General features: G+C 35.3%; 1 protein-coding gene across 2 annotated transcripts; it reads right to left on the bottom strand.

Moving 5' to 3' along the window:
• Positions 1-4,438: 4,438 nt before the first annotated feature.
• Positions 4,439-9,336, bottom strand: LOC7496049 (linoleate 13S-lipoxygenase 2-1, chloroplastic). 2 transcript variants are annotated; one of them, XM_024607557.2, is made up of 10 exons: positions 8,939-9,336; positions 8,402-8,673; positions 7,211-7,448; positions 6,795-6,923; positions 6,600-6,695; positions 6,437-6,522; positions 6,180-6,290; positions 5,793-6,094; positions 5,388-5,654; positions 4,439-5,293 (listed from the first exon to the last, which is right to left on the bottom strand). In XM_024607557.2, exons 1-10 carry the CDS (start codon positions 9,273-9,275, stop codon positions 4,534-4,536), a joined length of 2,598 nt encoding a protein of 865 aa, XP_024463325.1. In that variant the 5' UTR covers positions 9,276-9,336; the 3' UTR covers positions 4,439-4,533. The 2 variants fall into 2 exon arrangements, with proteins under 2 accessions (XP_024463325.1, XP_002299250.1); XM_002299214.4 differs by having other exon boundaries at positions 6,600-6,923.
• Positions 9,337-25,820: the final 16,484 nt, after the last annotated feature.

Below are 25,820 nucleotides of genomic sequence, written 5' to 3'. Positions count from 1 at the left end.
ACCGCAAGGATACAAACCCAGTATTAAAATACCCGATTTGCGTCAAAACGTACAAAATACATATTTAAAAAATGTTTTGTTTTAAAATACGGCCTAGTCTCTCCAATATATATATATAAATATTATAACATCATATTTTCACACAACAAAAGAAATTTCAAAACAATATATGTATTAGCATGCATTTTGGCTTTAATAACCAGTTTATTCAAGCCATGAGAACTAGGCCAATATTCCAAAAATTCTAAAAAATCTTTTTGTCCTCTGTTAGTATATGGGATTACGAATTTATACGTAAAACGTATTCCTGAAATTAAAAATATGTTTTTTTACATAGACGCTAGAACGGTTAGGTTTTACCCGATAAAATAAGGACCTCCTTATTAAGGAGGACTTTTCTTGAACCATAGACGGACCAACAACTAGGAAACACAACGAAAACACCTTAAATTTTATCAGACAATTAAACGATGCAGCTTACCTTAGGTAGGGCGTATTTGGGGTGCTAATACCTTCCCTTTACGCAACCAGTCCCCGTACCCGATCTCTGAGACCAGTTAGGGTTCTTAGTGACCAAAATACTAGGTGGCGACTCCCACACCATTTTTCACTGCTAAGAGACAACGAATTCCTTGTCTCCCTACATTGACCAGATATATATCCCCCATATTACATTTTTTGTGGGTGGACGATCGCCGCGACGTCGCTCACGTGCGACAACTTATATCAAACCTATATAAAATAATGATGACAACATGCATTAATTAACTACGTTAACTAAATAATTTTCAAAAATATTGATTTAGCTTAAACGTATTCAATCTATTTTAATAGTACTCTTAATTCATTATCAATTATATACATAAATTCAAATTTCTACACATTACCAAAAATTTCAACTTGACAATAAAATTGACAAAATATAAAACAGACGCGTTAATAAGCCATTATTTATTTCATCACAAAACACCTAAGTAAAAAATTCAACATAAGTTTCATCAATTTACAAACAACTATAATTTTACAAAATCTAAAATAAACCCTAACATGTACAAATCATAAATCCATACAACAAATTTGTATGAGAAAAAACTATAAAACAACACCCAAACAAAATACATATACTACAAAAAATACGAAAAAAAATAAATATTTTAAAATTGAGTTCAAATAAAAAAAGGGTAGATTTACTAAAAGTGGAGTGTTGTTACCCATTTTGGCTCCTCACACAAAAAAGAGAAAAAAGAAAAAAAATCAAAAAACAATTGTCGGAAGAAAACAAAAAAATATATATAGCAATGAGCAGGGGACACAGGGATACCCAGAAAATGACCAAAGATTGGTTGAGAAAGTTCAAAAATACAAGGATTGAAATTTAACAGTATATTTTTGACTAATGAAGGCCCTATTGACAAAGAAAATTTAATTTGAGAAAGAAAAGTCCAAAATCATGTTTAAGGACTCAATTAGATTTTGTTGAAAGATTAATTGAGTTTATGAAGGGTTTGATTGTAAGAAAAATTGATTTTTAATTCAATTTAGGCTTTAATTGAAAGAAATTAAAGTTTAGGGGTCGAATTACAATTTTTAAGAGTAAATTTGGTCAAATCAAGGGCTTAATTCCATAAATATTGAAGTTTTATGGGCAATTAGGGATTTGATTGAAGAAATCCAAAACACTGGAAAAAGCACGTAAATAGGGCTGAAATTGGCTGAATGAGGGGTGAAATTGAAGAAATTGAAAGTTTGTTGATCAATTGAGAGTAAAAATGCACAAATTCAAAACCAAGGACCAAAATGGAAATGGCGGCCAACTTCAGGGATGACATTTTGATTTGGCAGGGATGCAATTGAATTGATTCTTAAAATCAAATCTCAATTGAGGACTTGATTGAATAAATTAAAAATTAAGGACTAATTTGGAAATAAACACTTTTTGGCGCCTTTTTCTTTTAAATGAAATGACACATTTTGTACAAAAAAAATGTTGCTTCACTCATTGTTCATTACAAAAAAAAAAAAAAAGCAAACGGTGTAATTTTGACAGCACTATACACCCTTTTCTTCTCCTAAACGTGTAAAGGCAGGGGAATAAGGTTTTTCTTCCCCTAATTTGCAGAGCCTCTCTCTCTCTCTCCCTCTCCCTCACTTGCCCAGAAACCCTAACACAACCCACACCCCATCATGGCCTACCACCATGATGAAAGGGGCAAAGGAAATAAGCCCTGTGGTTGGCTCTAGGCGGCTGCACAATGACCGCCCCAGCCACCCTACCCCTTCGACATGTGATGAAGGGGTAGGGTGGCTCCCTCTACCCCTGTCCCTTATAAATACCCCCCTTCACTAGGCAGTGAGGAGGGGGAGGAGAGGATGAAAAAACAAAGAAAAGACAAATTAAAAAAATAGAGAAAAAAGGTAGGAAAAGAACGAAACAAGAAGAGAAACAAAGAGAGAGGAAAAAACAGGGGAAAACAAGGAAAGGAAATAAAGAAAGGGAAGGGAAGAAATAAAAAAATGATAGAAGAGAGAAGAGAAAACAGAGACAAATAAGAAAGAAAAAGAAGAAGTTTGTGCCTCCGCACAGGGAAGAAAAAGAATCGCAACAGTAGCCACCATTTTCTTTACATAACGCCTGGAACCACCGCCTACTTTCCTTGTCGCTGCCACCAGCATCACTGTGAGCCAACGTAGGTCAGGTTCCCCTTCTTCTGCCTTCTCCACTGTTTCTTGGTCAGACCAGTGATGGCCCAGACCAAAATGACTACGCTAGGTCCGACCCAATCACCTTAGAAGTAAAGGACTTGTTGGGCCGACCTTAGCCGAATTTCTTTTGGGCTGGTCTCGACCCAACCAGGGTGGGCTCAACCCATATAATTGGGTTCGGCCAATCCCGTTATATTATTATAATATAATAATATTATATAATATGATATTATATATTAATTAAAAACAAAACAAATTCCAAAAATCCTTTTAAAAAAATTGTGATTTTATCGTAGAATTTTCTACCAATTTTGATTAATACTGGTTTGTATTTTTATAGTGTAAAGATACAAATCTAGTATTAAAATACTCGATTTCTCCGAAATGTTGCCAAATAAAATATAGAAAAAACAAAAAAAAAATCTTGTTTTCATGCATATGGCCAAGTCTCTCAAAAATATAAAACATATTCATATCATATTTTCAAACAAAAAATTAAAAAAAATGTATTAACATGCATTTTGGACTTTAATAACTAGTTTATTAAAATCATGAGAATTAGGTCCATATTTCAAAAATACCAGAAAAATTATTTTGTTTTCTTTTAGTATCTAGGATTACAAACTTATGCGTAAGACGTATTCCTGATATTAAATAATTTTTTTATATATTGACATTAGAACAATTAGGCTTTTATTTGATAAAATAAGGATTTCCTTATTGAGGAGGACTTGTCTTCAACCTTAGACAGCCTAACAACCAGACAACTAGTTTAATAAAACAATTAAAAAATGCAATTTACTTTAGGTAAGGCGTACAAGGGGTGCTAATACTGTCCCTCTACATAACCCGTCCTCGTGCTTGATTTTTTAGACTAGTCAGGGTTCTTACTGACTAAATACCAGGTGACGACTCTCATTCCCTCTTTCCACTTATAATAAGACAAGAATTCTTTGTCTCCCCCATTTCTTGATACAATAGCATTAGGAGGACGATCGACGTGATGCCGCACCCGTGCGACATGGAGAATCCTCAATAAAACTTGAATCAAAACACAAATACTGACAAACTAAGTGTTGTAGTGGCCGAATTTGTTGTGGAAGGTTGAATTGTGTTGAAATTGGGGGGATGACGGCTATTTGTTACAGGAAAAAATGCATAAGGAAGGAGAAATGAAGGAGAGAGAAAGGAGAATCAATCGACAGGTCATAAATTAAGTATCAATGATGGCATTACCGGTGAAATTATTCTGTTAGTAACTCCATCAGTTATTTTGTCGGTAAAAATATCACGTCACTGCACGATTTGGTTTTTTTAATCCTACTGTAATACCCTTTGTCATTTCCTTGGTATACACTAAGAGAATTTTTCTGTCAGTGTTTACCGATGGATACGGATGAAAAACTTTGTCTGTAAAGGTCATTATAATATACCGATGTAATTTTTTCGTCAGTATTTCCGTTTGTATTTGTCAATTTTATGAAACAATGTAAAAAGATACGAGTTGTCATGCCTTCTTTTGATATTTCAAATGTACAAGGTGAGCTCAAATTTAAAACGCTGTAATCTGACTTCAAATGCATATGTACTTTTCGTTTTCTAGTTTTTAATTAAGTATTCCAATCATTTTTATCGAAAAGAAAACGATTATTTTACTTATTTGTTCTGCTAAATATGAAATGCTTGCTAGTTTGAGTTCATGTTTTAATGCTAAGGAAAAGTGATGACACAAAAGTGAAGTTCAGATATATCTGTTGTTAATTTCTCCAAATATTCTCATCAAACACAGAAATCTTATCAACATTAAGTGTAATCTAGTTTTAAAATATTTCAAATGGAAATACTATATGGAACACCCTTTCCTGTTACCCCTGGTTTAGAAAACGGTATCATGAGCTCATATGGCACAATTCCAGCTCCATTTCTGTTCTTTAATTCTGGGTTAGCATTCCTTTGATTGATTATTTGTTCTAACTCCTTCAACTTCCCATTGAACTTTTCAAAAGCTGTCTTTATAATTGGATCATCAGCCCATGATGCTTCTATATGCTCCCCAATATATTCCTCATAAGGAGAATGGTAGGACAACACATACAAAGAAGCAATTACTGTTGTTGCCTGAAGTTTTGAAGGGTAAGTTTCCAAAAGTACAGATTCCGGTTTTTCCAAGAAACGATTCCAGTCTTCATCCGTGGGGTCTTCAGTTGGCATTTTTATTCTAGCAATGGTAGGCCTGTTAAGAATGTAGCCTGCGTATGTATATTGCCCAAAGTTCACTGCCGCATGGTGACCTGAGGCCACCCAAATGATAGTGGTGAGGATATCGATAAGGTTATGTGGACTTCTGAGTTCTGGCCACCATGGTTCATCTTTCTTGTCTGCGTGGCCTACTGTCCGAATTTCTGTCCACCAAGCTTGGAGCTCTTCGTCAGAAGATACGAAGCTTGGATCAGGGTAGTAGTGATGAACATAGTCGCTAACCCATTGTTTGATGGCATCCCATAAGATTAAACCATCGTTGGCAAAAGGGTAGTCTTCGATTGTAAGTTTGAGGCCATGTGGAGCGGTTGGATCTTCTATAGCCATTCCTCTGGAAATTAAACAAAATAGATAATGAAATTATAACCTGAAGATATTGCTTCAGACAGTACAAAGATTTGAAACAAAAATCTTGGTGACGTTACCTGCTGATCAGGTCATTTGGTAGTGCCTCATTGTCAAACCGCCACAGCTGATCATAAGCAAAAGAGCAAATCTCCATGGAATACTTCCCAGGTGAGAATGAAGACTCAATGATACTACCAGCATTTATTAGAGATTCTCGAGCAAGAGCATTGATCGCCATTGTGTTGCGGAAATGAGGATGTAGAAGTCTAAAAATCGGATGCATAACGCTGAGCTGCCGATGTGTTGCAATTATGTAAGGTTCGGTCACACAATGCGTTCTTAACCTGCAAAAGTAAACATCTTAATGAGCTCTTTGTTAATGCAATAAAAAAACAACTCCAACGAACAAAACTGGTGTTACTGAAGTACTGTTGAACCTGGCCTAGTTTTGGTTAAATTAAAATGAATTTATAGGCGCGTACCAGTGACTAACAAGTTGATGATAACCAGAGTCATGAGCAAGCACGTGTGCTTTGGCCAGTATCCAAAGCCACAAACCAGTGGAATGGTCACATGGTGTAAATACCTGCTTCCATTGAGGCTTCCCATCAATCGGCGGGCGAGTCAGTTCAATAGCTAGTGGCCTTAATGTGCCCTCTGGGGTTAGGAAGAACAATGTTCTTGAACCATATAACGTTGTTCCTTCAATTTCTCTTACTTTGCTCACAAATGGTAACAAGAGATCATGGTAATCTAGGATGAACAACTTCCTTTGTTTTATGGCCTGAATATTGTCTCGTATGTATGACAGTGTATTAGAATGTAGAGCACAGTAGGATTTTTGTTATGATTTTGTAATCAGCACTTACCTCATGGACTTTAATTAATCCTCCAATCTGTGCCTCTATTAGTTCTGTAGTTAACATAGACTCTGGGGGTCCATAGATCTGAGGGTCAAGTTTACTATTTATTGGCCATTCCTGCACAAATTTATCCATTGCTGTAAGCAATTACGGATGAATATTGTTGCATGACCTTTTGCATCTTGTCAAACAAAGCTTGCAGTCGTCACGACGTAAATTAAACAAAAATATAAGTATATTGTATACATATTTATTTTGTATACCATGACCAATTTGATGCTAAATGGGTTGAGACCCGCAAGAATCTGTCGACCGAATTCTCCATCCCTAAGCCAACAGAATTTATCTCCTAAAAAATAAAAAAACCTCCATTACTGAGTGAGATTTATATGCAAGAAATCCAGGATAAGAAGAATGTGTTCATACTCTTCATTGTTTTAGGCATCTCAAAGCGCAACATATCTTCTCCGTTGGGGATATTGATAGCCTTGAAAAGTTGGGGCAACAATGTTTTCCACAACCCTTCATTTGGAAGGGGAGGCAATTCAAGTTCTTCATCGTAAAGGGATTCTATTGATGTAAAGTATTCGAATCCATGATCAGCACAGGTAATGGCATTACCTATAGAAGGCACGAATGCTTGGATTAATGAGACAGATGTCTTGGCATAGAATGTTATCTGCTTTACTTCTGAGGATGCTTCATCTCTAGGGATGTAGAAATCACCTTTCCTTATCTCTGATGTTGGATCTGTATGCATGATGGCAGCTGTTCATACCCTTTGAAATAAAATGACTAGTGGAAACACTAATTCCCACTTGCCTAAACTTGTATTAAAAAGATTAATAGAAGATAAGACTTTACAAATATTCCTGTAAGTTTCCTTCATTATGTTGAGCACTATAATGCAGATAAAGAACAAATTCCTAGCGATATTTTTTTTTTAATAGGGAATTATCAATTCAAAATTACCTCTATGCAAGCATGATATGCAGAAAATAATTATGAGAATTCAACTCGATCCGTATGTTTCTTACCTATCTCACTTCGAGGCCGGCCGGTTCGGCAACGTCTAGGGTAAGGGAGTTTTTTACCACCGAGTACCGGTCTTGCTAGTTCTGAACTTTTATCAGGATCACCAATATCATTATAAACATCATAGTCATATATTCTATCACCAGCTTGCTGTTTTCCTAGGCCATTGCCTCGCAAGATTATGATCTCTTCCTTTCTCAGTCTTCTTAAACCACTTGGTGTTTGTGATGGTACGTATGACTGTTTCACAAATCACACACACTAAATTGATCGTAAAAAATAAATTTATATTAAAATTTGAAATCAATAATATAAATCTTAGTACAATGGTGGCAGTAGTTTTTTATTTTTATTTTTTTTTGTGCAGAATTTGGGTGGCCTTTCACCATCATCTGGACTGGAGATTAGTCCAACAAATTTGTTTTTCACGTCTAGGATTACCCAAAATTTTGTCCCTAAAGAAGTTGAACTTTAAATGATCACGTGTAGTCTGTACCCGACGAGTAGTACACAGGTACTAGACGACTTCATAACTTTTTTTTTTTTTTAGTTTAACGTGAGTGTCCGGGCCAGCTTACGCGCACCTCGACTAATCCCACGGGCCCTGAAGTTAACAACCATGTAAGCCTCCAGTGGCCATCATATGAGCAACCACAGAGCTCGAACCTGAGACCACAGAGTAAACAAACCTCTTGGTCCCAAGCTATTATCACTGAGCCACCACTTAGATGGACTTCCTAACGTTTTTAGTTGACTGTAAAGAAAGATACCTTTACAAGCCCAGTAATTTCGGTACTTGAATAGCCTTACCTTTAAAACAAAAATTATAGAGTAATATAGAAAGGGTTCTAAGAAATAGCTATTGAACTTTCTAATATTCCAAAAAATAACATTTATATCACTTAAAAAAAAGCCATTTTTGCGATCGAATATTTGGTTACAAATAAGCAAATATCTGTGACAAATGTGTTTTGTTATGAAAAAATATAGCACTTATATATATATAGTGACGACTTAATTGTTTTGTTTTACCATCTTTTGACATTATTATGAATCCAAAATTGGGTGTGTATAAAATAAACCCAAAAAAAAAAAAGGAATTTGGATCATTCTTTGAAAAGATTTATGTGGCCATTAGAATGCAGAAAATTTAAGATTATGTACTTTTATGTATGCGACGGATGCATACTGACCTTGTTAGTGAAGAAGACTCTTTTCCGATTATTTTTATACTTGGAATGTATCCATGAGCCACAAGTTACATTGATGTTGCCTTGTGGTAAGCCATTAAGGACAATCTCTTGAAGGAACACCTCCGTATGGTACCCGTTTTCAACAGAAATAGCACCAACCTCTCCAAAATCCAGTGGAACCTCGAAGCCTGCTTCATATTTGACGTACTCATTTGCTTGGCTTAATCTCCGGTGTGCATACCCTTTAATTGTTGGCTTCTCTAGCTCACTCTCTTCCAAAAAAATGTGGAACCAAATTAATTGTGATATATAACTAAGCTTCATGTCTGTATCCCCACAAAATTAATTAGATCTCAAAATTCATGCATAGATTCTTTTCACAAAATTAATTAGATCTCAAAGTTCAATATTAATAATGATTTGTTTTTTTTTTGGATTAGAATGAAGTTCAGTATAAAAAAATGCATTTTTTTTTTGGATTGGAACGAAGGAAAAAGTAATTTTGAAATAATATTATGCTATGGCTTGAATACTTACTGGGATGAAGCTCGGCACTAATAAGCTCTAACAAGATTGTTTTCCCCAGCAAGTCTTGAATGTCATTCAGTCCTTGATCAATCCCTAGGCTTGTTAGAAGCCCACCAACATTTCGTTTCACCTTCACAATGGCTTTAACCTTAATTTTAGTATCCTGCGACAGACTTGCTATAGCTTTAGAACTTCTAGGTTTAAAGCCAGTTTTAAAGTGTTTTTGTGCTTTGGGTCTTGGTTTTAAATGGAAAGAAGAATGGTCATTTCCAGGGATGAATTGTTTGGTAAATCGCAAGAGAGCTCTTGTAGGGTTTGATTGTTGATAAACTTGAGGCTTCAACATTGCTGGTAGTTTTTGAAGTCCTGTTCTGTGAGTTGATTGCTTGGTTTAGGAGTGTCTTGGTGTTATATATATAGGCAATGGATAGTTAGAAGAACACCCATGTTATTTTCATTTTATTCATTGGTTCTTTCAATTTAAATGGTTATTTTGTATTTTTTTTATATATATAATAATCATGAGGATATATTATAATAGCTAGTGCCAGGAAGTTGATGGTGAACTAGCAAAGCAGAAACCATATAGTCTGAAATACAAAGGAGAAGGGTAAGCCATGAAAAGTCTAATCAAAACTTGTCTAAGCTAGAAAAGAGACAACACACTCTCTTAGAAGGGTGGTTGCTTATTTGTCAAATTCACTACACCTTCGGATCTATCCTCTGAACAAGTCCAAACCCGTGTACATAAAGTTTCCATCAACTGTCTTCATCAACCATAAAGCAAGACGATGTAAAACTAGCTCTATAATTGAATTCCAATCTGGCAAAGTTAAGAGATATAGGAGACAAGGTTTCTCAATATACTAGGAGGATGTGTTAATAGATAGCAGCCCTCCTCCTGAAAATATAGGATTCACAGATAAATAAGTAGCACTCAAATTATCACACCAAAAAACAGTCATAGGAGTAGGAGAAACCCGAAGATATAAAAGTGAAGCCACAAAATCTTAACAGTACCATCAACAAAAGCCTTATACTTTGGTTCAGTCGAAGACCGAGCCACTAATCTTTGCTTCACGAACTTCCATGAAATAGGTGTATTACCAAGATACATTAGTAACCACCGATGGATTCTGATTGAAGCTTTTCAGTTAAGTTATGTTGCACCCTAATTGATAGTACTTCCTCTACTAATGATAGAGTTTTTTAAGCCAACATTTGGATTAAAGAGGCCCCTTCGAAAGTTCAGGTGTTCCTCTAGTTGGCAGTTTAGGACAAAGTTAGTACAAGAGCTTTTCTCCTTCACCGGAATGTTTTGCCTACCACACAAGATTCGTGTATCTTTTGCAGCTCAGATTTGGAAACTTTAGAGCACCTTTTTATACATTGTAACTTTTCTAGGAGTGTTTGGATGAAATTTTTGGATTGGTGGGGTATCCAATGTTATTTACTGAGCATACTAGACTCGCTACTTCCACAGTGGCCTGGAATGGTGCAAGGAAAATTTCAAAGATTAGCTTGGAGACTAATCTCCAATAGTACTACTTGGGGTATTTGGTTGTTGAGAAACAAAATTGTTTTTGAGGAGGGAACTAGAAGCTTGTTTGATTGTTTCTTCACCATACTTCATCGGGTTGCTATTTGGTTGCATACTCTGGATTCAAACTTCACTTATACAAGAAATGACCTCTTAAGATCTTATAATGGCATCAAATTGTGGTGTAATAAGAAATCTTAGGTAGTTTATTTGTTTTTGTTGTACTAGATTATTATTTTTTATTTTTTAGTACACAACAATAGTAAGTACTAAACTCACAAAAACAAGCTTAACTCCAGGATTGAAAGTCTTTAAATAATTAATTCCTTCTTACTAAGTAAATCATCTCGCAACTAGACGAGTTTTATATCTTTTAATATTGCCATATGCTAGCCTCTTACTTTTATACACCTAACAACTATCAACAACATTCATAGATGGAAGATAAGGAACAAGAGTTCATGTACCATTTGAGTGGAAAGCCTTAATTTCATCTTGCATTGCTTACTGCTCTGCTAAATATTTGGCAGCTTCTTTGAAAGTAAAGGGTTCCTAATCAGGAGAAGATTTAAGCAAAAAATCTACAGGCATTGACATATTAAGGTTAGCATGTTTGGGTTGCCATATATGAAGGACCATGGGATGCAACCGAGAGGGCAACTGTGGAATGGAAGTACTGGCCGAAACCTGTTGAAGATTAAAGTTAGAAAAATCAACACTGGATTTAACCCAAGAGGAGACCTAGATGAGAGAGAACCCAATGTTGGACTAGACTATGGTATAAGAGATAATACAAATGAAGAATGTGACCTGAATTGGAGGGACACGGTACTTAAGAAGCAGAAACCATGTATAGAGAGTGATCAAGAAAAGAGGAGTAGATTAGAGATGAAACATTATGACTACTACTCATTGGAATAAACTGTGGAGGTAGTTACTACGGGGTTTGTCATAGTGTGAGAAGAGGTAGTGAGGTATTTTGATGGATTGTCCATGGGGATTCTCATAGTGTGAGGATAGGTGGAAGCCGTAGATGAGGGACTAGACTTGGGGTTTGTGTTTGGTGGAGACAATGTGGAAGCCATAAGTGATGGAAAGGATGTCAAAACTGGTAGGGATATGGTCACACATGAGGGAGGCATTGGTGTTGTCTATTCAGAATATGAAAAGGAAACACATTTCCATGAAAGTGAGTATGATGTGCAATGTATATTTAATTGGAAGACAAATTAAGACATCTATAACTCAAATGAGAGGTACTATAACCAAAAACATGCAAGGAGCATAACAAAAATACACGCAAGGAGCATAACAAAAATCTAGCTCATAAAACAAGACCTTTGCTTTTTGTAGATAAGTACTAACATAATCATCACCTTGGCATAGGTCTTGGAATGAGCCATGTATCATAATCCTTGTATGTGATGGTGAGGTAAAAGCCTTTTCAAGGGTCTTCCATATACTGTGTGATGTGTAACGATCAACCATAAGGTGTAGAATTTCAGTAACAAAGAAGAAAGAAAAGCACTCGTGCATGGTTACTTGATCATGCTGCTTCCATGAAATAAAATAAGGATTAAGCATAGAAGTTATTGTATCAATGGCAGCAACATTAGAAGAAGGACAAGAATAAGAACCATCAACAAATATAGACACTCCTTGACCCAACAAATAAGGTTTCATTTGCATTCTCTAGTACATATGAGAAACATTATTAGGAGGTTGTGTTAATAGATGGTATTATTAAGAAAATAGCTAAAAAGATAATAGCCTAGCTTACAGAAGATCTAGCTGAAAAGGAAAGAAAAAAGAAAGCAAAAAAGCTTTTAAGGTTTTGAAACATGGGAAGGAAATTATAGGGGAAAAGAAAAAAAAACAAATGAAATCAACTCCTCCTTTCTGCAGAACCGTTGGCATCATAGTTGTTATAAACATTCTCGCCAACGAGGTCCAAATAATTGGAATCAAGCATTAGCCATTATGAGAAACTTCGGAGGACCATGGAAAAACAACTTTGATGGTTTGGGGTAGCGCCATTAAAGACGTCATCATTTCGATGAAGCCAAAGATTCCACATAATGCAGGAGAAAAGAAGCTATCATGAGAGATTTTGTTGTTTGTCTTTCACTATGGAAAACCATTGGTAGCATATATCATTAAAAGATTTTGGGAAAACACTACTAATACCCCATTGTGAAAGGAATTTCATCCATATATTCCAAGCAAAGTTGCAATGGATGAAGAGGTGACTTGAAGATTTCAGGCTTTTATTGAAAAATACATATCTTGATTGCTAAAGGGTAAGGAAGTCATGTTGAAACAAGAAATCTCTAGTGGATACTTTGTATTGGATAAGAAGCCAAAGGAATAATTGCATTTTTGGTGGGGGCGTGTTATGTCCAAACTGAAGACCGGAATTACTGGGCACCACCGTAGAGTAGCCGATCCATTATATTGGAACACGATTTTACTTTTAAGATGCCATTTGTATTGAGTGTCCAAAATTTTCTTGTCCAGCCTGAAGCATAACATAGTCTTGTTCAAATTGGAACAAAGAGCGACGCCATTGCAGGGACCATGTCTAGATATTGATCCATCTACCCATGTCAGCCACCAAAGAAGATTTTGAGGAAGACAAAAGATATAGCCTAGGGAAGGTGGTTTTCAAAGGAAAATCTCCAATCCAATTGTCTAGCCAAAAGGATGTTAATTTTCCATTGCCCACAATGAACTTACAATGTTTTGTGAAGACATGATGCTCATCGGTTTGAAGAATGTTTATAATATCCCTTTAGATTTTGGAGGGGTGCTTATTGAAGATTAGAATCCCATTCTAAAAAACTGGATTGTACAAAGTAACAATAATGGTTTTCCATAAACCTGAACCCGAAGAGGAAAGTCTCTAAATCCATTTTAGCAATAAGGCTTTATTTTTTGACATAAGGGAGTCTACACCAAGGCCTTCTTGTTTCTTATCACGCATCACCAGTCTCTATTGGATCTTACAAAAATATCTTTGCTTGGTGCAGCCACACTATAAGAATCATCGTTGGATGGAGGAAAGTAATCTACATACCCCTTTCGACATCATGAATACTAACATAAAATCGATAAACAGGGAGTTGAGAACACTTTTGATGAGACATAAACACATAACCATGCTTAACAGCCTCCCTTTCCACTGATTAAGCCTTTTATAAAATTTGTCTATAACTAGTTTCTAGGTGGAGATGCGAGATGGATTGGCCCCTAGTGCCATGTTAAGATAATTGCATAGAAGAGAGTTAGGCCTTTAGAAAATAATCCTAGCCAAACTCAAACACAAATGATCTTCTACATTGATGTCAATATTAGAGCTTTTATAGAAATTAATGTGAAGGCATGAACTTAGAGCAAACCATCTCATAATTATTTTGACTTGAAGTAAATGGTCAATATCTATCGAGATAAAGACTAATGTGTCTTCTTTGTATTGCAAGTGACTGAGGAAAGGTCCTGAAACAGACTGTAGCCCTCTAAAAATGTTTCTCATAGATGCCCTATAAAAAAGAACCGAGAGGCCTTCAGCAGCTAAGTCAAAAAGAAAAGGGGATATCGGGTCTCCTTGATGTCGTCCTCGCAAAATAGAGAATTCTTTTGAATGAGATCCATTTATGAGAACCAAGAGTTCTGAGGAAGATAGACATTCATAAATCATGTTCCTCTATTTCCTGCCAACCCTATATAGCCCATGATATCATCTAGGTAATCCTAAGAGACTGAGTCGAAGGTCTTATGGAAATCAATCTTGAATATCAGACCTCAGCTTTTTGTTTTTTCAAATCACAGACTAGCTCATTTGCTATTATGAAGCCATTTGTTATATTGTTGTCTGCTATGAAAGCGAATTGGTTAATGCTAATGATGTCTTGCATAACTGACTTCAATCTAGACGCAAGAATTTTGGCATTGATTTTATAGATACTGTCGCACCCTCGCGACAGCTACACGTCGCGGCGACCCTTCCCGGAGTGGGGATTGATTCTGGGGTCTTTGTTTTGTGAAAAACGGAGTCGCCACCTAGTATTATGATCACTAGGAACCCTAACTGGTCTTTCATAGATTCTAAGGCAAGGGACTGGTTGCATAAAGGGAAGGTATTAGCACCCCTAGTACGCCTACCTAAGGTAAGCTGCTTGGTGTTTGGTTTGCCTTATAATTGCTATAGTGTTGGTGTTCTCTTAATTAGTTTTCCTAGGATAGGTTTGTTATGATGAATGGATTTGGGTTCAAAGTCTAAAAGCAAGAACCCTTGGCTAATATGGATCATACCTTTAGATATGTCTACAAAGTGCCAAGGAGAACCAATGCAGATCTCTTGAAATCTGTGTTTGATTCAAACTAAATTTATTAAGATAGAAATCCAAGGAGATTCCATGTGCTTTAAAAGCTCATTTTTTCCTTAGTATTTCAAGAGTTTGCAACTCGTAAATCATAAGGAGGAGGGACAAAAATTTAGAAATCTAAGGAAATTCAAGGCACTTTAAAAGTCTATTTTTGCCTTAGTGTTTCATACTCTCACGGCTCGTAAATCGTGGAGTCAAAAATTAAAATGCCCTCAATTATAATCAAGGCTTCTTTTAAGGATGTGTGATGACTTATTATTCCTAGAAATTTATTTTAGATATTTACCACTTAGGGTTTTTTTATCCAAATATTAACAGTGAATAATAACAAGTTATTCCCCATAATATTTTAGATATTCATCCCTTTGGGATTTCTTTATCCAAATATTAACGGTGAATAATAGATGAATTCCCCCCAAAATAAGATTTTTATATTTTTTGTAATATTGGCCAATACCTTTTGAAGTTTTACAAACATGTTGTAAAATCCAGAATGCAAGAAAATATTTTTTTGTGTTTAAGAAATCCATGCTAAAACACATTTTATTTTAAACTTCGAATATTTATTTTTTTTTAAATAAAAAACAAATTCGAAATATGTTAGGATATTGGCCTTATGCAGCATACAAGGAAAACATTTTTTTTTTTAAAGAACAAGTATCACAATGAAACACAATTAAAGACAACAAACCATGCACATATATTTTCAAAATTTGCAAGGAGAAAAAAAAATAATAATACACACACATCCACTTTTACTATGCTCCACTCACACATCATTTTTACATGATACAATTTAGAAATTGCAAAATAGACCCTCAAATATTCAGGAATTGCAGAGGAATACTCTTGGGAAGGCAAGAACAGTGGTAGCGCGTGGGTTCCACGCGCCACTACAATTGGCGGCGCGTGGGTTCACGTGCCACCACGAGGAAAACGCCATGAGATAGTGGGATCTGGAACGACTTCATCCCTTCTTCCCTTCCCTGCCGGCTGTGAGAACCAATGTCACTTACAAAAGAAAAGCAACACAAGCTAGTCGATTCATTTTATTTTTCATTTTTATATATGTTCTTGGTTCCCCTTTTCTTCTCCTTCGTAGACGGTTCTGCCGTAAAGAAAACCCTTTACTTTGGTGGTCGTGATCTGCTATGAACGAGGGTTACTCCATAGTGGCAGATTTGGTTGTTGGGTCCAAAGGTGGTGGCTTTCGGGCTACTATTTTGGTCGTTATTATTGAGGAGACCGGAGGAGGGTGGTGGCTCTACTGGTGCTTATCAGGAAAGAAGGCGTTACTGACGGGGAGCGGGCCGTCGCTGCTAGATAAAAAGGTGGGCAGCTCTAGCGGATGAGGAAGGGACGGCGTCTGTGGGCTATTGGGCGGAGAAGAGGAAGGCTTGTGTTGGTTCTCGGGAGCAAAAATCAAAAGCAGGGGGCGGCTCTAGTTCTTCTTTTTAAAGGGAGGGGGCGATTAGGAGAGGAAGATGGGGACGAGTGTAAAGGCAGTGAAAGGGAGTTGCAATCGGGGAGATGGAAGGGAGAGTATGCGGCTGCTGTGGTTTGGAGTTTACCTCTTGGTCTGTTTGGCTGGCGGCAGGGAAAAGAGAGTGCAAGAGAGCTCTTGTCAATTGAGAGGAGAAGGAAGAGGGCTTCCTTGGGCGGCGACTGCTTTTTTTTTTTGTTGTCAAAGGAGGGTAGATAGTCGGCTGGCTTGAAAGAGATGGGTTTAGGGTTTTGTGATTGCCCTAATTTTTTTTTGTCTTAAAATTGCTCCCCCTTCCTTTTGCATATGGCTGGAGGTTCATTTATATAGAAAATATCTACACGTGTTATTTAAGGAAATATTGCAATAATTATTACAGAGATTATCTTTTATAAATAGCACCAACAATTCTTATATCTATGGTCTTTTATATTGCAGTAATTATTTTCCATAACCAGCACCAATCAAATCATATATCTATGGTCTTTTATATTACAATAATTATATATGATTTAGTAATTATCTCCTTAACATATTGCTTCTTTAATATTAGCATTGATGCTCTATGTTATCGCCACATGTTCTCTCTTTTTTTTTTTTGAAAATTTATCAAAACATGAGTTAAAAATTAGATAGCAACAGATACCATGAATCATATTGATAGGCCGAAATTCTTTAAACTCAGAAGGGTTTTTTTTATCACTGATTAGCAGCCCTCCTCTTATATTTACATGTAGGGTTGTATATAGTAACAAGCATATAACGCACTGCACAACATTATGATCTTATACAAGGTAAGTATATGATATACAAGGTAATCCTATCATTCCTATAAAGCTTTCCATAATATGCAACTCTTCATGAAATATTAATTGATTTCTTGCCATCCAAATCCATCATTGATATTGGAACTTACCTTTTACCATCACACTTCACTGTATAAAAGCTTTCCTATAGTTCTCGGCATGCATTATAGTAAGCCTAATAAGCCTAACCAATAGCATAATTTGTTGTTTTGTTCCTATTTGTTATCCATGCTGGTCCAGTTGCCAAGATGTCCTTGTATGTAGCCTAACCAATAGCATAATTTGTTGTTTTGTTACTCTTTGTTATCCATGCTGGTCCAGTTGCCAAGATGTCCTTGTATTTCCATTGCATTATTGCTCGTGAAAAGTCAGGAAAATAATTTTCATGATTGCGTGAGACAATTAAGGATGTCGGTAGATAAATAATATATAGAATTGTGGGGGGACAAAGCCTTTAACTCAACAACGTTATTTTTATGTGCTTATCATGTTTTTTTATTCTATTCGTCTTGAACACCTTCCTATATGGCGCATTCATTCAAGGGATCGTCGATAACTTTTCTTTTTTTTTTCCTGTAAATTCATGTTTGACCCTCCGGGATGACAAATCATCCCTTAAGTTATTTTTCTTTTGATTTTATTCTTTATTTTTTTTAATTAATTTCTCAAATTTGATTTTGTTTTTAATTTCATCCTTCTTCAGTTAAAAATTAAAAAAAATTGATATTTTAATTAATGTTGATAATAATTAAAAAGAAAAATTATTTCGATTTCATCTTTCAATATTGGATTTTTTAGGAAATAGACTTCTCAAAGTGGTTTTTTTGCTTTGTATAGGGTTTTACAGTCTCAAACAAACATTTATTTTTTGGGTTAATGCTTGAAATTGCGAGCTTCTATTTTTTATCATATAATTAAGTAAAAAATAAATAAAAATAAAGTTATTAAACCAAGTTGAGTCTATGAACTGAGTTGCGGGATGACCGAGGTCATCCAATATGTCATCGTCTCAATACTTAAAAAAACTTTCATCCTAATGCTTTTTTATATACTAAGTCATGCTTTTATCGGTCATTCAGATTGCCTTTAAACCTATGAAAATCAATTGATTCACATTGAGTTAGCTCTAGTGCGGTTTAATCGAAAACTTATGCTAGGTAAAAAGTCGGGTCAGGGGGTTTCAAAACTTACCCGATTGCCCAGGTTTAATGAAATTGCTAAAAAAATCCCCTACTCTTTATATTTTTTTTTATATTTAAAAAACTTTGATCTGACCCGTAGCAGAGCATGGCCCAATGGACTAGTGATATCCAAGAAAGGAGAAAATTTGTGGTTTTTTTTTCTTTTAAAACTCAAGTATGCATCTTAATTCAAAATTGTAAATGGTTAGATAAAGTTATTATGGTTTTATATTACTCTTCAACTCCCTTCTTCAAATGAAATTTCTTCAGAGTTGAATCTTGTACAAGTTAATCATTATCTTATACATAATTTTTAATTTAATAAGAAAGAATGAAGATAATAATATTTAAACTAGTTTTCGTTTAATCAACTAAATTTTCATATCATATCAAATAAATATTTCAATAAAAAACTTAAATTATTAAGTAATGACATATAATGGTTTTATGTTAAATACTATAAAACAGTAAGAATGAGTCATTCAATTTAAAACTTAAATCTTTCTGATGAAATCTAATGTCAACTATCTCATTTCATATGGTATTAGAACCACAAGAAATGTTTACTGTTTGCAAATATCTTGAAATTCAGACATTAAAGAACACCAAAAAAATGAATTGCAATTGAAAGGGACTATCATTCAATGAAAAATGACTTTTTTACCGTTGCATCTTGGTGGATGTCGCGGCAATAAGCTGGTTTTGTGTAAAAAGGAAAAATATATGAATGAAAAGGTGTTGCCGACTAGTTTTATGTATTTGTACATTCATGAATTATCGAGTTTTTATACATTTATCTTATTTATTTGAAGTCTAGTTTAAGTGTCTTTTAGTCTATATAATAAATGAGTTTCATGTGTGGGTTAAATACATTTATCATGTTTTGATAAATGTACGTATATGATTTGACTTGCGATTTTTTTTATTTTTTCCCAGATTCGATTAGCAATTGAATCATCGTGAAATGCAAGAGGTGGAGCACGATATTTGTTGAGTGGTGGTGCTAATTAGTGACGTCGACATGATATTGCATTTCTTCTATTATTAATATAAAAGGTGCATATATATATATATATATATCTTCTTTTTTTTAAATCGTTATAGTAAAAGGAACTTGTGTTATACATGTCCTTGTTTTTTTTTTAATTACACCCTTCTAAATTAGAATTATAAAATCATATAATACAATTTGGTAATTATATATATCGATTATCATAATTCATAAGCAAGTTCATAATTAAAGATATTGATATGGTTTTTTTATTAAAAAAAAAAGACCTACCCCACAGATCGCATTCAACTAGCTTAGTAATAACATCTAGCCCGATTTTGAAATTGAATATATATATATAAAGTCTGACAAGCAAAATTAATATGATTAAGAGTACTGGAAATCAAAATGAACACAGAATGAATTAAACAGGGAAGTGCGGCTGGGGATAAGCTTTTGAAAAGCAAGGGAGAACAGATAGTTCTCCTTCTTAGAACACAACTTGTGGTAAGCAATGGCTGGGCGGTTTCCAAACAGTTTTCATGAGTAATGCGTTTGTGTGTTTTTACATGGACGTCGATAAAGGCAGGAGTCCTAACGTGTACGTTGCTGCGATGCAAGCAGTATTCTCAAAAGTAGCCCACCTGTACTCTACTTTTGACTAGAGTGCATTATTCGACGTCCATGTAAAAACACACAAACGCATTACTCATGAAAACTGTTTGGAAACCGCCCAGCCATTGCTTACCACAAGTTGTGTTCTAAGAAGGAGAACTATCTGTTCTCCCTTGCTTTTCAAAAGCTTATCCCCAGCCGCACTTCCCTGTTTAATTCATTCTGTGTTCATTTTGATTTCCAGTACTCTTAATCATATTAATTTTGCTTGTCAGACTTTATATATATATATATATTGGAATTGATAAATATTAATATTTTTTAGAGTACATGATGCTATCTCATTTTTTTATTTTATTTTTGAAAAAACTTGAAAAACAAAAAAAATAGCAAAAACAAAACAAAAAACCCAAAAAATATGTTCTTGATTTAGTTATGTCATTTTCAGCGTCTTTTCTAAAGAATTTTCAAAAGAAAAAAGAAAAAAAATCATTTATTATTTTAGTGATCTTTTTTATAATTGTGGAAGAGAGAGGATCAATTCTAAAATTAACAACTCTCTCACCAAGCAACTCAATTTCTAATCAAATGGTCCACAATCAATTCTTTTAATCCCAGGGTTATTTTTTCTTTGCTTTGCTTTCAAGTTAACAAATGAGTGGTAGAGATTTATTCTTGAAATCCAATGATTTGCTTTGCCTTCAAGCCACAAAATATTATACATATAAATAGGTGGTTACACACACACACACACACACGAGAGAGGGGAAAGGGGAGACCCAAAAAAATAAAGAAAAGCCAAAAAACCATCTTTCTCACATTCTTTCCCCACTCAAAAAAAAAAACACCCTAACCTATTTTCTTTACACCAATCATCACAAAATAAAGAAAGGGAAGAAGAGAAGAAGAAAAAAGAAGAGGACTAAACCTTTAACCAAGTAGATCTCTTTCCTCGTATGTTTGTATGTTTGTTTGTCTCACCATTAGTGTAGGAACAAAGAGGGGGAAGAGGAGTATCGGATCTATCAGTTCATCTCCTCTAGCAGCGGCTGTGCGTGAATCCACATGCCAACAGTGTTGGTGGCAAGTGGTACATGTGTCTCCACTATTCCAGCAGTCTTCCAGTATATATTTTAGTATACCTTCGATATTTTGAACACCTCGAAAGGTCGATTCATGATCTCTAATTATTTTTTGGACAAATTGCTATAACATTGTGATTTTTTGGAACCAAATGCTTACTATTTTGTATAATATTTGGATTGTTTGGACTATTAATTTGGTTTCATTTGTGTTTGGATTTTTGAAATAATTTGATTATTTGAGTTGAATTATGGGTTTATTTTTTGGGGTTGTGATTGCTTTGTGGACATTAAATACTGGCACAAGAGTTGTGTTGGGATCAGTGTTGATTTTTTGTATTAGCATGAAATTTGAACGAAATAGGTGACGTTAATAAACTATGTGTGGATGTTTGGCGTTGTTTGGGTTGATGAATGATAATTTGTTTTGAATTGATATCGTGGTTAAAATGGACATGATAAAAACATTTTATTTGCGTCTTGCCAAATACATCCTTCGTTAGTTTTTAATAATTTTTAAATGTTCGGAAGACAATTTTGCAATCAATTTTGATTTCCCAACCTTTTTTACCCCTCCAATATTTAATATTTAGAATTATGACCTACACATGAGATGCTTTTTTAATATTAAACGAATCGATTCCCTTCTATTATTACCTTTTTTTTGGGGTCCCTACACAAAAAGAAAGAGGGGAAAAAGAGAAAATAAAGAATTATTAGAAGAAAACCAAAAAAAATATATCATTGAGAAGAGGATATCGAAACGCCCAGAAAATAGTCAAAGATTGGTTGAGGAGGATCAAAAATATGAAGATTGAAATTTGATAGTATATTTTCGACTAATGAAGACCATAATGGCAAAGAAAATTTAATTTGAGGAAAAGAAATTCAAAATTGGATATTTAAGGACTCAGTTAGATTTTGTTGAAGGTTTAATTGAATTTATAGAGGGCTTTATTGCAAGAAACAATGATTTTTTAAGTCAATTTAGGCTTTAATTAGAAGAAATTAAAGTTTAAGGGTCGAATTGCAATTTGTAAGAGTTACTTTGGTCAAATCAGGGGCTTAATTGCATAAATATTGAAGTTCGATAGGCAATTAAGGACTTGATCAAAAAATCCAAAACCAAGGACCAAACTAGAAAAGCACATGAATGTAGGGATTGAAATTGACCGAATCAGGGTCAAATTAAAGAAATTAAAAGTTTGTTCATTAATTAAGGATCAAAATGCACAAATTCAAAACCAATGACCAAAATGAAAAAGGCGGCCAACTTTAGGGCTGACATTTAAGTTGGAAGGGATGAAATTGAACTGATTCTTAAAATTAAAATCTCAATTAAGAACTTAATTGAATAAATTAAAAATTGAGGATTGATTTAGAGACGAAGACTTCTAAGGTTATTTTTAAAACGCCAAAATGGCGTCGTTTCATTTAAATGAAATGACATGTTTTGTGTGAAACGACATCGTTTTGTTTATTGATATAAAAAAAATGAAACAACACCGTTTTGATGGTACTATGTACCATCTTCTTCCCCTGCACTGGTTTTACAGGCGGGGAGGATGGTTTTTCTTCCCTCCTTTACAGCATGCTTCAGCTCCCTCTCTCTCTCCTCCATGTCTCCATTCCACGACACAACTCACGTCCCTCTTATGGCCTGCTCGAAAGGAGTAGAGAAATAGGTCTTTTGAGTGGCCTTCAAGCAGCTGTAAAGTGACCACCCAGCCACCCTACCTTTCGGTGTGCTTTGGACAAGAATAGGGTGGTCAGCTCCCGCTCCCTCTTGCCCCTATATATAAATACCCCCCCTCACCAGGGTGGGGGGGAGAGGACAAAAAAAAAGAAACAGAGAAAAGAAGGAAGAAGCAAAAAAGAAAACAAAGAAGAGAGCAAAAAAAATTAAAAAGAAAGAAAAAGAAAATAGAAGCCCTTGGCTCTGCCTAGAGAAGAACAATGTCCTCCCCCTAGCTATAAAACCAGCTTCTCTCCTTCATTGTTTTGGCAGCGTCAGACACCCTCCAACGATCGTCGATACTAGTTTTGCTTCCACTAACAGCAGCAACTAATTCCTCCCAGTTGCCACCGCAGGCAACGCCATCGTGAGCCATCGCCAGTGTCACACGTATGCGGTGTCGTAGCGAAAAATCCACTCTCAAATCCTAGAATATTGGTATCCTGGTAAAATCAGGAAAAATGGGGTAGACAAGGATTTCTTGTCTTTTATTAGTGGATGGACATAATGGAATGGGAGTCGCCACCTAATATTTTGGTCACTAGGAACCCTAACTGGTCTTGGAGAGCAGGTACGGGGACTGGTTGCATAAAGGGAAGATATTAGCACCTCAAATACGCCCTACCTAAGGTAGGCTGCATTATTTAATTGTCTGATAAAATCTAAGGTCTTGTCGTGTTTTCTAGTTGTTGGTCCGTCTATGGTTTAAGAAAAGTCATCCTTGGTAAGGAGATCCTTATCTTATCAGGTTAAACCAAAACGTTCTAACATTAATAAAAGCACTACCTTTTTAATATCAAGAATACGCCTTATGTATAAGCGCGTAGTCCTTAATATTAAAAGAAAAAAAAATATTTTTTTTTGTTATTTTTGAAATCTTAGCCTAGTTCTCATGACTTTAATAAACTGGTTATTAAAGCCAAAATGCATGCTAAAACCCCTTTTTTTTATGAGAATACAATATGATTTTTTATATTTTTATCTTTGAGAAACTGGGCATATGTAAGAAAGCAAAACACATTTTTTTTATTTTGTAATGTTTTGACGAAAACCAGATATTTTAATACTTGATTTGTATCTTTACGGTATAAAAATACAAATCAGTGCTAAGCAATATTTAGTAAAACAATTTGCGAAAAATCACGGATTTTTTTGAAATAATTTTTAATTTTTTTTTGAATGGGCCAGACCCGGCCCAAAAAGAAACTGGGCACTGATTAGCCCAATAAAATGCAAACCACCACATAGACTGGGCTGAGTCAACCCGGACTGGTTACTGTGTAACCAGCCCCAAATACAATTACCCAGTTACTGTGCTCATGCACAGTAACAGGGTAATTATTTCTTCTTGCTTGCAGAAACGTGCACTGTGCACGTTTTGCATGCAAGAAGATGAAATGGGAAACTAAGACAAGGGGAAGAGAATTACCTGGAATGGAGGCGCTGTCGTTTACGGTGCTGGTGCCTCACAGTGGCGTTGGTGTTGCGGCAGTCGGCTGTGTGGAAGACGTTGATTCTCCGTCTTCTCTCCTCTGCTTCGCTATGCTGTCTTCTTCCTTTGTTTTTTGTTCCCCCTGTCAACGGTGTTCCTACCTCTCTGCAGTGGCTTCATGTAGATGCTGCTGGTGGCAGGGAAGAGAAAGACTGGCGGTGGTCCGCAGAGGACGCTGCTTCGGCTTCTCTGTATTTACTTCTTCTTCATCCTGCCTTCTGATTGTGGTTCGTTCACTCTCCTCTCTCTTTATCTCTTAGCTTTTCTTTCTTTTCCCTTCTGTTCTCCTCTATTCCCCCTCTCTCTTTTTCTCTTCTGTCCTCCCTTTCCCCTTCAATGTGTTTGGTCCCTCCTCTGGCTTTTATAGCTAGAGGATGCATGCGTTATTACAGGAACATAGTAACGGTCAGCGTGCATCATGGTGGCGAGGGATATCAGTTGTGAAACGTTCCCCATAATTGAAGCAATCTGCGGCTTTTGTTGCTGAAATGGTTCTCAGCCTTTACTACCAAAACGGGTTCTGAAGGAGATAGTGAATAGTGTTCAAGACAACGGCACCATTTTAACATTCAAAATGAACATTTCTGATTTTTTTTTGCAATTTTGTAATCAAGCCACCTGATAAATTGTAATTGAATTTCTTGATTTTAGTGCTATTTGCAAGACAGTTCTTGGTTCTAGATTCATGCGATTTGACCCTCAATTGATCAATAAACTTTTAATTTTTTCAATTTAGCTCTTGATTTGGTCAATTTCAGCTTCTCTTTTTATGCACCTTTTCCGGTTTAGTCCTTGGTTTTGGATTGCGTCAATCAAGTCTCTAATTGGCCATCAAACTTCAATAAACATGCAATTAAGCCCCTGATTTGACTAAATCAACTCTTAAAAATTATAATTTGACCCTAGAACTTTAATTTCTTCCAACAAAAGCCCAAATTGACTTTAAAATCAATTTTTCTTGCAATCAAACCCTCTATAAATTCAATTAAACCTTAGATAAAATTTAATGAAGTCCATAAACATCTGATTTTGAATATATGTTTTTCAAAATTGAATTTTCTTTGTCAATAGGGCTCTTATCAGCCGACGATATACTGTTAAATTTCAACCTTTTGTATTTTTGAACATCCTCAACCAATTTTTGGCCATTATTTGGCATTTCAGCATCCTTTTTCTCGCTCCTATTATTTTTTAGATTTCTTCTGAATATTTTTTTGATATATATATTTTTTGTATCTTCTCATTTTTTGTGGGAATCCAAAATGGGTAACAACAACCAGTGTCAGTGACCATCAACCTCTCATTCCAGGTAATCTTCTTCTTCCTTCTGTTAAGTCTGCATTTGTCTTTTGCTTCCTTTTGCTTGCATGCAGAACGTGATTAATTCACGTTCTACAACAAGTTAATTTTAATTAATTGATTACTGTGTTCAGCACAGTAACTAGTTAATCGGTATTTTGGGCTGGGCTAGGTCCATCCCCACCCCTAAAAAAATAAGGTTTTGTTAGGCCTTCGATAGGCCCAATTAGCTGGGTCGGGTTTGGGCCTCAAGCCCAACCAACCCAGCCCCTAGGCTAAGGA

Source organism: Populus trichocarpa, chromosome 1 (assembly GCF_000002775.5).
Source record: "Populus trichocarpa isolate Nisqually-1 chromosome 1, P.trichocarpa_v4.1, whole genome shotgun sequence".
Lineage (NCBI taxonomy): Eukaryota > Viridiplantae > Streptophyta > Magnoliopsida > Malpighiales > Salicaceae > Populus > Populus trichocarpa.
Note: the sequence above shows the minus strand (reverse complement) of the source record. Positions and strands in the feature narration are given on the sequence as shown.

Coding starts and splice junctions, on each gene's coding strand:
- LOC7496049 (XM_002299214.4), bottom strand. CDS start 9,275: ATGTTGAAGCCTCAAGTTTATCAACAATCAAACCCTACAAGAGCTCTC. Junction 8,674..8,938: donor TAGTGCCGAGCTTCATCCCA/GTAAGTATTCAA, acceptor TTTTTTTGGAAG/AGAGTGAGCTAGAGAAGCCA. Junction 5,655..5,792: donor CATCAACTTGTTAGTCACTG/GTACGCGCCTAT, acceptor TTACTTTTGCAG/GTTAAGAACGCATTGTGTGA.